This window comes from Ambystoma mexicanum, chromosome 1p, assembly GCF_040938575.1.
Source record: "Ambystoma mexicanum isolate Mex_15411 chromosome 1p, UKY_AmexF1_1, whole genome shotgun sequence".
Lineage (NCBI taxonomy): Eukaryota > Metazoa > Chordata > Amphibia > Caudata > Ambystomatidae > Ambystoma > Ambystoma mexicanum.
In genome coordinates, this window is record NC_090921.1 from 799,351,509 (window position 1) to 799,364,813 (window position 13,305).

At 43.9% G+C, this 13,305-nt stretch overlaps 1 protein-coding gene across 1 annotated transcript in view; it reads left to right on the plus strand.

Annotated features, from left to right (window-relative positions):
- CHRNB2 (cholinergic receptor nicotinic beta 2 subunit) overlaps positions 1-13,305 on the plus strand; it is a 401,185-nt gene that overhangs the window by 157,859 nt on the left and 230,021 nt on the right. The window contains exon 2 of the mRNA XM_069652039.1: positions 2,262-2,407. Within this exon, the coding sequence (XP_069508140.1) occupies positions 2,262-2,407 (146 nt within the window). The remainder of the gene's footprint in view (positions 1-2,261; positions 2,408-13,305) is intronic.

Consider the following 13,305-nt stretch of genomic DNA (forward strand, 5'->3'; position numbering starts at 1 on the left):
ACGTATGTCACCCATTCCATCCATAAACTTCACTCGTTCCATCCACTCTAGGCACACAGCGGCTCTACGTAGTCATCCGCTCAACGCACTCATCTGCTCTACGCACTCATCCGCTCTATGCACTCATCCGCTCTATGCACTCATCCGCTCTAAGCACTCATCCGCACTAGGTACTCATCCGCTCTAGGTACTCACCCTCTCCATGCACTCAGCCACTCTCATGCACCCCTCCACTCTCACGCACCTCTCCGCTTTCACGCACTTATTCGTTCTTACGTACTCGTCCATTCTACGTATTCATTCACTGGACACACTCCATCGTTCTTACACACTCCTCCGTTCTACACACTCTTCCGTTTTGTGCATTCTTCCGCTCTGCATAGTCTACCGCTCTGCACACTCTTCCGCTCTGCACACTCTTCTGCTGTTCACACCTATCACGCTCTGTGCACCTGTCACGTTCTGCGCATTCATCCGTTCTGCGCACCTATCCGTTCCCGACACATCCGTTCCCGACACTCATTCGCTGTATGCACTCGTTCCTTTCACGCACTCGTCTGCTATAAGCACTCATCTGCTCTACAAAGTCGTTCGCTAATACACACTCATCCGCTCCATACACTCATCCGCACAAAAACACTTATCTGCTCTATACATTCATCTGCTCTGTAGATTCATCTGCTCTATACATTCATCTGCTCTGTACATTCATCTGCTCTGTACACTCATCTGCTCTATACACTCATACACTCATCCGCTCATACACTCATCCACTCATCCACTCAGTATACTCATCCGCTCATACATTCATCCGCTCAATACACTCATCCGCTCAAAACACTCATCCGCTCAATACATTCATCCGCACTGCACATTCATCTGTTCTCTGTACTTGTGCATTCTACATACTTCTCCGCATTCATGCTCTCATCTGCCTTATACATTTGTCCGCTCTACACACTCATCCGCTCTACACTCGTCCCCTCTGCACATTCATCTCTATGCACTCCTGCGTTCTATACACTCCTACGCATTTACGCACTCATCTGCTCTACGCACTTGTCGCACTCGTCCGCTCTACAGATTCACCCGTTCTACACCGTATCCGCTCAACACACCCATCCGCACAACATACTCATTCGTTCTATATACTCATCCGGTCAGCACACTCATTTGCTCAACGCTATCATCCGCTCAGCACACTCATATCTTCCACGCACTTCATTTATTCAGATGATTTCGTCCGCTCCGTTGACTTCGTTCATTCCTCGTGCATTATCAATTTCAGGCCGTGTCACTAGTCATACGCACTGGATCAGTTCCGTGCTCTCTATCAGTTTCATACACCACACTCTTCTCATGTACCTGAATCGTCTATTCTGTGTTTTCCATTTATGCCATGCACTCATACAGTGTCATCTAACTGTGTATTCATTAGTCTCTTGTATTCATCTTTCCGTCCTCTACTCTTTATACCTTTCGCCCATTTTGTTCATTTTATTCATTGCACTCGTTACAGTCTCTTGTATTCATCTTTCCATTCTCTTCTCTTTATTCATTTTGTCCATTTTGTTCATTTTGTCCATTGCATTCATTACATCTATTTCATTAATTTAAACCTCATTACTGATTTTGTACGATTTCTTTTTTTATCCACTTCACTGCTTCGAACTACTTCACTCGTTCTATTCCGTTTGTCCTTTCAGTTTACATTAGCGGTTCTTAGTTGTCGCTTTCTCGCATGGATCTTGATGTTGTATTGTTATTTGTCTTATTGTTATTCAAGATCTAGTAGTTAGTTGGGTTGGTGTCTTTGATATGCTGTTATTTAGACTAAAAGCAAACAAGTAAAGACATTTCTTTTAGCCTGGAGAATTTGGGAGAATCATATTTTTACTACTGTATTCATTTGTGTAGCAGTGAGATCTAGGAGTCCAAAGTGACTCCCAGATTATTCACTGTGTCAGCAGCAGGGATCCCAGGGTGCTTAGCCTGAATGATGGCTGCCAGTCATGTAGTCACGAACCACGCGGAAGAAACTCTGTTTTGCTGGGAGTGAATTTTAGACGGTTGCTATGATCCATCTATTGCCCAATGGATGGAACATAAGTGTTAAGAGACAATAAAACGGCAGAAGTTGCTGAAAAACCCAACGACGTAGCAGGATATAACATGTCTTTTTTTATCCACTGGACATTGCTACTTGTAGTTTTACCATGCTGAACATGAAATCACCATTTCTTTGCCTTTGGATTTTGCAGGAACTCTGGCCACGGACACCGAAGAGAGGCTGGTGGAGCACCTTCTGGACCCATCTCGCTACAACAAGCTGATCCGGCCGGCCACCAATGGCTCGGAGCTGGTGACGGTGCAACTCATGGTCTCACTGGCCCAGCTCATCAGTGTGGTGAGTCCCACCTTCTTTGACCCCTTTCCTCGCTGCTCTCTGCTTGCAGTGGTTTTGGATGGCGGCGTTCCTTTTTGCACAGCAAACCTGTGTCTCAAACTCCTCTCCCAAAACCACACCACACACATCTTGCTTCCTTCCCCCCTCCCTAGAAAGGACACAATATAGAACTAAGGTTGACAAAATATGAAAGTTCCTTATGGCAGGAGTTCATCCCCATTATGTGGCTTCTACTATAGGGCCCCCCAACTTCTCATCACTTCCAGAAAAGTCCTCATACATGGACATACTCTTGCTGGAGTCCTCTGGTTCCACCCAGGGGCTCTAGCCCTCTTTACCCACAGAAGAGGACTTCCCCCCACAACCCGCTGCACATTTGCCCAGAGGAAACTCCTAAATAAACTTCCTGTCCACGGCTATTAAACATTGTATATGATGATCTGCCTGCTTGCCGATATCTAAACCATGTCAGAAACCTTCTCACACAATGCACCGAGGCCTCCAACATCAAGAGGCGCTCTTTGCAGAACAAAGAGACACTGGAGAGAAAGTTGCGTGACTTTCCTTTGCACCACACGTCCCCTGCCCCAAACTTGATGCCAAAAGCTATCAAAGCCATCCACTTGAAAGCACCTCAGAACAACTGCGAGTCACCACTTCAGAACCTCATTGCAATCAATCAGCACCCGCACCATAGCTCTGGCTTAGCTCCTGGCGGACACTGCGATGAATGCGCCCCTTGTTTTAGAGAAAGGGAGCATGATTACAATTCAAAACACTAACACCAACCCTGCAGAACATGGCCCACTTCACCACCAAAGCGTTGCCCACCTGACCGCCCTTAAAACCTTGAACGATCGCAAACCTTGCTGCACAACATAGCCTGCACCTCCAAGGCAAGAAACTCAGACCACTGCCTACTGCCCCGCTGTTTCAGTGCATAGCAATCAGCTCCCAGTTTTTATGGAAGAAGTCTGATAATTTAGCCCTATGTGTTGATAGTTTACAGCTCTTTTAAATGGTCTCCCGCCTAAAATTTACTTTCCCCTAAAGCAAGCCAGTGGGGGGAAAAAGAAGCTTCCCTTTTCCGGTACGACGTCCTTTCATCACCTGCAATTGCAACGCCAGCCATTTCAAAGTGTAAATTATAACGAAAACGTTCATCACATTTTTAAGGGGGCGGTTGTGTGGGAAAGGGCAGATAAGCGGTTGGGGGTAGGGAATAGGTAAAGATGGGTGGGGGAGGGGATTTTAGGGGTACACGTTCTAATGCCTGGCGTTGTAATTGCAGGCGAGGAAAGCACATGGAACCCTTTTCCTGTTGCATAATCTCCCTCTTAACTGATCTCAAATGTTGGACGATGTGCTTCAGTGTCCTACACTCGATGCTGTTCTATAGAATTTGAATCCTTTCCTCCCCTTTGCACCATTACTCTACACCAAGGCAGCCAAATCGTCCAACTACTAAAAATGTAAAAATGCAGTTAGGTCATCAGGGGACTATCAGTGGGGCTGAAATGTTACTTGATCAATGTGGACATGAAATAGGCTTTCCATCACTTAAGATTGACGGAGGCCGAGGGGTCATCCTTCCACTCCAACATATACCTCAGTGGTTTGTGATGGTTCTTGCAATGCTACTGTTCTGCATGCTTCCCCCAACTCCCAACAGAATCCCCAGACAAACTACGAAGAGCCCAAAACCACAGCCTCCGAAGGATGAGCCACATCTCCCTGGTGGTGACGTCCGCACACTAGCTACTGATGAAACAGTGCATTGATTTCGCAACTCTATGCTTGGTGCATGGCTCCTTCCTTGGGCTCGCCATGGGCTATCTTTCCAAAATACTCTCTTATTTTCTTTTCACTATGCATCGTTCAGACCAGGTCAAGATATATTGGGTGCATATCCCTCAATTTGCAAGGCTGCAGGTTCTTGAACTAACTACCTCCCAAAGCACATCCATATGCCGGCACACTTACCAATGTGTCGAAGATTTGCTTGTTCGGCCCTGCCTACGGACGCCGGCTGATAATCTGTGTCCTCTGCTCCCTCTAAGGTCTAAACAAGAAAGATAACATAACATACATGAATAAGGCCGGCCTCTGAAGTTACCACCCCAATAAAGACCTTCCCTTCATCCAGAAAATTGTTGTGAATGCTGTGGCAACGCCACTCCAAGATTACATCTGAAAGGGTAAACTTGTTGGCCCTACCAAGCACCCTTTGTTGAGAAGGCAACCCACAATATAGCCAAACAACTTCTGGTAGCACTCAATGCCACAGAAACCGCCCACTACTCTACCTGCCACCGGCCGTTGACGCCACTGAGCACAGTGTACTAGTAAACCTCTACAATGTCTGCAGGATTATGCGAAATGCTACCTTCCAATGACTCATCCCTTTCCTCAGCCATAGACATGTACTGGTGTGCTCTGGAAACTCTGCCCCATGTCTGACCACCCTCCACTGAGCATCCACTGCGGCTCTGTGACTTCCACTATATTATTTAAACTTTGTATGGAGTCCTTAGGAGAAATAATTGCCAATCACGGTGTTGCCATGCACCATTAGGGCACTAGTACTCTACAGTGCCTTTACATCCAGCTGTTTTTCAGTGATGAGCTGCGCATTGTGGGATTGGAGGTGGCTGGGAAATTCTCTGATCAGGATGCAAGCGCGATCCAGAGCGTGGGAATCCTAACTGAGAATGCACTGCTTTTTGGGATCTACAGGATTGAGGTGCAGTCTAAGGGTTGGTAGAGAGAGTGTGAGGTCATGCATGAGTGTTGCACTCGATTATAATACACCTCATTGACCAAGGAAATCTGGATTCTAGGCTCTGCTGAATAGAAATAAGACGAAAGAGGTCAGGCGACGTGGGCGCGAGTCATGGATAATCGACGCAAATGGGTTCCATGTAATAATGTCTCCGCAAATATGTCTCCTGACAAAAAAAGTAGCTGTTTTTCACTGAAAAATATTACATTGAACAAGCGGGGGACACCCCCGCGAACCCTGAGTTTTTGCTTTTTACAAGGGGAGCAGGGGACATCCCCGCAACCCGTCCCCATACATAATGTCACCATATATAATGTCGCCAATGGCTTTTCCCAGCGACATTATGTAAGGGGACATTACGTATGGGGACATTATTTCCTGATACCAGCAAATGGCCATGATACCCAGGACGAGTCCTGAAAAATGAAGGGGAAAGAAAGTGGTCATGAGGCGTGGTCATGAATCTGGATTGCAGCCTCAGAGGAATAACTATTTCTTACACTGGGTAGAGCTAGGACTCCAGCTCAGTGAAGGAGCTGACACTGCACGGTCCTTCGCGGATAACCTGTAAATGAGCTCCTCCAAAATTAAGCAGCTGCACCCTTTTCTACCCACGCCATGGTTGGTTGTGACAGTCTGTTTTGGCAGAGGAGAGAAGTGGGTTGTGGGGGTGGGTACAGAGAATGTGAGGTAGTTGTTGCAGGCGCACCCAGCTAGTCAAATTATGGGTGCTGCTTATTCGGTGGCGGCCCAGACCCTGAGGAGGTCTTGGTGGCTGATGCTCTAGCGGTGATGCACGCTAGTTGAGTTATGATGAGAGGAAGGTGAAGGTATTGGGGGTTGGGGATCCAGGATTATAAAGCAGTGTGAGGTCATCCACATTGTCTTTATTTGGGGGCTGCTGCTTTGATTACCAACTCACTGGCTCCTCAAGCTCTCTGAGATGGAATGATAATGTTTATTAACTGTTGTTTTGATTGGTTGCATTTCAACAGGGTCGTGAAATGATTCGTCCATTCATCAAAATGCTGCCTGGGACCACAATGGGTCGTGCAACCACAAGTTGTGTAATGGAAGTGAAAGAAAATGTTCCGAAAATAAGGGAACAAGTACCAAATGGAAAGGAAAGAGAGTGGTCATGAGACGAGGGACCGTGTGCCAAATAAAGGATAGACAATAAAAGTGGTCATAAATCCAGGTATCAAAGCCCAAGGAGAAATAACTATTCCTTACGCTGGGGCAGAGCGTAGACACCAGAAGAATGTGTCATAGGCAAAGTGACAAATTAGCCTGCTCATTAACCACTTGGTTGCTTGTTTTAAAACCAGGTATTTTGACCTCTGTATTCATTTCATACTCGATAAAAAATGTGGTAGAATTTGTATCCCAATGTGGTTTTTACGATAGCGCTGCCCAGACTTTGTGGGCGAGGGTCAGCATGCTTTACTAATGATGTAACTCTGAGGAGGAGACTACATGGCACGCTGAGTCACTGGCAGTCCTTCTTTGATTTCCACTGCACTATTGTAGTAGAAAGGCCCCCACGGAAGAGTCAATAGAACCCGGACATGGGGCAGCCCCGCAGCGAGTGGGCAAGGCGACAAATTATCCCACGCTTTAGCCACTTGACTGCTTCTTTTTATACCAGATAGTTTTATATCTGCATTCATTTTCTACTTCATTTAAAAGCTGGTAGGATTTGGATCTAAACTTGTTTTTTTAGGGATAAAGTGCCACAACTTTGTGAGAGAGTCAGTGGCAGATTTAAGCCGAAGAGCTCTGTGGGCAAGATTGACAGAGGAAAATGGGTAGGCAGAGATTAGGGTGGGAGGAGTTAATGGCTGCCACAGGTGGGACATTGCAGAACTTTAGCAACATATGTTGCATGCATCGTAGGTTCTCTTGTGTGCTATTCGTGTTGTGTGTTCAGAGTTATGCTCACCTCACCAGATCTTGCTGACATAAAGTGGCTTGTCCAGGATCACTCAATTTGCTCAAGTGGGAAAGCTGATTTACCCTTCTACCTGTTCATCCCTTTGAAAGTCTTCTGCTGGCACACACTCCCTCGTCATTTTCCATAAGACCCTCAATCCCCTCAGCTTCCATTCTCTACAGCTTCTCACCCCACATCCTTCTCACCTTCAATGCACAACTCTCATTAGATTCAATGCACTCTCCTCTTTCCTACAAGGAAATCTGATATTGACACAGCATAAAAAATGAAAACTGTTCTCTGCAGAACTCTAACAAAAGCCTGAGTGGTGAATCCTAATTCCCTAAGAATAAAATGTGTGCACCTTTTTTTTCAGCATATATGCATAAACTGACCTAGAAAAAAAACTGTACGAAGTCAGAGCAAAAGAGAAGAAAGACAAGTACTGTAGAAACATCAATCTGCTGATCTTCCCATCTGGTCTCCCCTTTCTGCTCCATCCCCTCTCCCTTCAAATGTTACACCCATTCACCTTCCACTGAGTACCCCTTATCACCATTCCCACTTACCACCACTCCAACGCACGTCCACCATGTCTTCAAGGCCCGGCGGGAGAGAATCAAGGTTGTGCCTCTTCTCCTCTGCGAGGACTGAGTAACGAGGGCCCCAGCCCATATTCCATCTCGGCTTCTGAGCGCTCCGACAATATGTCCCTGAGCATTGTGGCTGCTCCCAGCAGGCTGCTGCGGAGGAGGGGCTACTGGTCCGGGCATCTTGTTGTGAAGGACAGACCCACCCAGAATACTGCATCATGGAATGGGACATTTTGGGGCTTAATAAATAGCACAACATTGTAGTTTTGCAGTACATTTTGAGGGTGTGAAGGAGTACTACTATGCTGGCGAGAGTGCCATGATGCACAGCAGCAGCACTTGGAAATGTAACCAATATCCTCAGGGCATCATACACATGTGTTACTTTGCATGTTTAATATGAAGGGTTCCTGTTATTACATATGGAGAAAAACTAGTATATTATATCTTGAATGAGGCTTTCTTTAGAATATTGTACACTGAGATCTGAAACGCTTCCCAAGGGCGCACATACTTTTGGCAGGTAAGGTGAGGGGGGCCCCCACAACCTATGCAGTAAAGTTTTAAAAAGAAAAGGAATAAAAGCACCCTGCAGCACCCGTTCCCATGTACGTAAGTGAAGGGAACCGGCGTCGCAGAGGAATGGAGGAGTCTGCGGCACACAGCGAAGTGTTCCGCCAAAAGGTCATTTAGGGGTGGGGAGTTGCGGCGTACCAGAAATGTCAGCGGGAGAAAAAACGGAAGTCGCTTTCATTCAAATTACTTTCGTTTTTTTCTCCCTCTGACATTTCTGATTCGAACAAATCATTGACAACCCATTTATTACAAGTGTGAAGAAGCCCATTCGTCAAGGCAATGGATATCACGATGCATCCACTTTCTTGATACTGCCTTAATGCCTCTGGAAAAAGTTCTCCAAATACTACGTGGGAATGAAACTTGTGAGTCAGGATGCCGCACTAGGACACTTATCCACGGATCGCTCGAAATCAAAATGTTAGCACAAGTTCACCAGTCTGAGTAAACCAAGGACAGAACTCCGTCAGTGTCCATCAGTCTCGAACTAGGCCAATGGGCGAACCAAAAATGCAAAATGCCGGTGTGGGGCAGTTTTTTTTAAATCAAAGTGGGCCACTTTTTTCGTCAATGTGGGTCAGTTTGATGCGTTACTTCACTATGTGGCTAATAGTTTTGACCAGTGTTGCTGAGTAACCTTTCTTTAAAAAGCACAATTTTCAGCACATTTCATTAAAAAAACTTCCCCTTGGGTACTATTCAAACAGTGTCATAAAAGGAATGAATAGCTATTTGCAACTCTGGGCCACTTTTTCTTTGGTGCCCGAGACAGTTTTATGGCCCACTCCGACCCTGCTGTCCATCGGAACACTTTATGTACATGGATACTTACCCGTGCTTGAATGAAAATAGGCAGACATGTGTGCTATAATTTGTGATGAAAAAACCAAAGAAGAGTATTTTGGGTTTTTATACTTTTTTAACGACGGTTGTTAAAATTATAATCAAAGATTTGTTCAGAATTTCTTCTGGGTGTGGCAAGTGTGAGATATAGGAATGTGTCCAGAGGGGAATCTATGTCTATTATACCAAAGAAAGAAACCTGGCATATCCCCTTGGTATTCTGCTCATTTAGAGGATAGCTCAGGGGCAACGCGCTCACCTTGGAAGCAAGATGACACAGAGCAACACAGGTTCGATCCCTGGGTCCACGCTTACAAACCTCTGGGTATTAAACGCATTATAAATAACCAATTACATTAGAAGCAGGTGCTGGGTGTCCGCTGTTTGTAGTACTGCTTGTTTTTACATCAGGCATTACACATTTGGCAGGATTTGCATCCATCCGGACTCGGCCTTTAGGGGTGCCCCAGAATGTGTGGGTGTGTAACAGCATGTTTTGCTCCAATGCAGTGGTCGAAGTGTACCAAAAGGGGTAGTGGAAATATGTTCCCAGCTGGCTGGCTCCCTCTCTCCACAAACCCCCTCGCCACGCCCCTCTCCAACTCGCCATACAAACCCCTAAACAAATGCATCTGTTGTTTGAGGGAACGTTCAGTGCAGTGCACTGAAGTGCAAGTTTCAACTTCTTCCTACACTTTATTTTAAAATGAAACCATTCCAGTACAGTGTCTTTTTAAAGTAAACGTATAGGAACAGTAAAACGTCATTTAAAAAAGTCGAGGATCACGACTCGCAACCGCTCCCCCTCACTGCTCCAATGGAACACTCAGGAGGAGATGACAGGCACGCCGCTCGCCTTTATTTATTCTCACTGCACTATTGCCGTGCATTCTCGACCAGGAAGAGTGCATATCATCCGGGCACGGGGCGGGCCTGGAATGGGTGAGCAAGGCAACACATGATTCCACCCCTCAGCCTCTCGTTTTCAAGCAAGGTCGTTTTATCGCTATAACAGATTTATACTTCATTTTAAACTTGGTAGGACATTCATCGAAAATTGTTTTTTAGGGATAGAGTTCATGGGTGAGGTGCAGCATACTTGGCTGTTTATAAAACTATCAAGAGGAGATTATACAGCACCTGAGTCGATGAAGGATAGCTCAGGTGGAACGCGTTTGTCTTAGAAGCAAAACAAAGTGTCAACACAGGTTCGAATTCCAATCCCACACTTAGAAAGCACTCGAGGGTATTAAGTGCGTTATAAATGACAATAAAATAAATCAATAAAATGATTATCTTGTTTTCCCTGGACTGTTGCAATAGATAAATTCCATGAAAGAGTCAATATACCCCGAACATGAGTCAGCTGCGCAGTGAGCGCTCTGGGGGCGTGCCATGGATTCTGCCGTGGTTTATGGTCATAATCTCGAGAAAAAAAAATCTCAAAAAAAAAGTCGCATTTTTTTAATGATGTTTTTTATTCGAAATGGGGGGGTCCCCCCAACCCCCCTTTTTTTACATTTTTTTTTACCATTTTTTTTTAATCCCGGAACCCAAAATAAATATATAATTAAAAAAAGAGAATTTTTTTTTTCGATATTTTGACTGACCACCTTCTGCCATAAGGCTAAGATTGCAGATCTGCTATTTTACTTCTCGTTTGAATATTGCTTGTATGACACTGTGAAATCCAGACAGAGAACCTAAGCCACCCAGTTCCCCTTACAGACACTTCTCCACTGAATCACGCAGTGGCACCAATTTAAGATCTTTAAGCTCCATGCTATTGAATTCCAGATTAATGGTACATGACTTAATAACAGATAATGCTTTGGATATGCTCTGCCTCACTGAGATATAGCTGTCAGACTCCGATCTTTTTATGGTTATTATTTGTTAACACCAAAATATAACATCATAACCCACTCACAGTCAGGTAGAAGGACTGGAGGTGTGGACGTTATCAATAAACGAGTTAACAGCCCCTCTATATCAGGCACAGGATTTTTTCTGATAATCGTCCCATCACACACCAACACCTCTTTTTATTTAAATAATTGTTATTGAAATTGTGTAAATGGAATAATAGAATTCAACAAAATATAATAATATTTAGACACATTGTTAAATCTAATGCCAATGTTAAACAAAATATAATCTTGTTGAATAACAGCGATTCATTATCCTTCAATAAACTGATAAACAACATAACAGATGTGGCAAAAAACATTATAGAACCATGCGGAGAGGGGGTTAATAATACGAGATCTAAAATAATATTGTTATTCTGTACGAGTTCGTGGAGGTTTAGGGACATTTGAATTGCGATCAAAGTGTTGAATTCCAAAAATCGCATGGTTGTAATAGAAAACTTCAATTAATGGAACCCACGATATGGGCTCCGTTCTCCATCCTTTGGTAATTCCCCTCCATATCTTTCTGCTCTTGTGTCTTTTTACTCCCCTTCCTCTTTGCTTCATTCTCAATCTCTTCTTCTTTTAACTGTTCCACGCTCACCTTGGGCTCAGTCGCGTTTTCGTTAATTTTCTCTACTTACTCCTTTACAATGGAACGCGCTTCCACTTTCTTTTCGCTCTATTTCTTCTTATTCACTTTTTCGGGCTGCTCTTAAAGCCCATCTACTAAATCATGGCAATTTTCACTGTGGTCATTTTTAACTGGACTGTGATGTGATTGATGTTTTGTACAGCGCTTTGGCGCATACAAATATACTATCATTCAAATTTGTGCTGCTGAAGAGCTAAACTAGCAATGCAGGATTCAATTCTATGAGCAGCACACAATAAATTACGCCATTCATTAATGTTAAGGTTGTGTGCGTCTTGCCAATGTTAAATAATATCCTGGAATAAATAAATAAAATATATTTGATGAATTAATAAACGTAAGATCTGATGAAGCAACAGAATTAGTTACAATATTTTCCAGTGTTAGAAGGGTGCAGAATTTAAATATATCTGGCAATATAGGCCATATCAGTGACCAAAATCAGGTTGTCGAGAAACAAATATAGAAATACGTTGGGGGTAGAAAGAGCTCTATGCATTATAAAAATGATGGATTTTGTTATATTAGCTGCAACGTTGATATTAAAGATTCCGATCCATAATTTCTTCCAACATTCAATCAGAAGATCAAAGGACCCATCCGTTTCCCAAGACAGTTCAGTTTTAGACAGTTCTTCTATTGTCTTTTGCATGAACAAAGAATTATAAATAAATGACGCCCTGGTTGAAGTAGATTTTTTAAATATATCTCTGCGATGTGGAATCATTTTGGAATAAGAATCAGAGCCAATACCTCTTTTAATATATTGTTGAATTATAGACCCCCTGTCTTAAAAAAACTCTTTTGTCACCTAACTTTATGAAGCAGCAGAAGAAATGTTACTGTCAAACCCAAGAGTAGTAGTCTTGGGTGCCATGAACTTCTGGTGCAAACATACTAGTGAAGCAAATGTAGTATATTTAGACATGTTCCTTGATTATCTGTGCTTCACCACTCTGGTGGAATTTCCAACCCACAGGGTAGGCTGGACACTGAATCAGGTATTCACTTCAGACCACCAACAGATCCCCTTGTCTATCCCAGAGGTCCCTCCATTACCCCGCCTCCCCCGACCACCCCAGCTTCTCTTTGCCATACTGTTACAGTCTCACTCCTGGAAACTGGTTACAGGGAATCTGCATAGCTGCGATTAGCACCTAGGAGCAAATCGCAGTAGCAACACTATAATGGCAACCCAAATGACATCCCGGGGGATTTGTCAGATCGAAAATCAAAGATGAGATATCTCCCGTCAAGAAAGTCAAGCAAAATAATAACAAAGTCATGTATGGGTGGATTCTGCAAGTGATTAATTTATTATGTTAAACAACGAGGAATGTGAAGTAAAATGGCAATCAACTCATGATACTGCAGGTGAGTTTCAATTTAGAAAGAAGCTCCGGATATATATCGTCCTTAAGGCAAAAAAATAAAAAAATATGCTTGTCTATGAAAATTGAAAATGCACACAACTCCTCACTAGTAAATGATCGAAGTATCATTGTGCCATAGAAAGATATTTTGGACAATTTATCTGCCTATTTCTCTGAGACAATTGTGAAAGTTCAGAATTTGCAGTGTCTAAGGACACCTCACTTGCTGT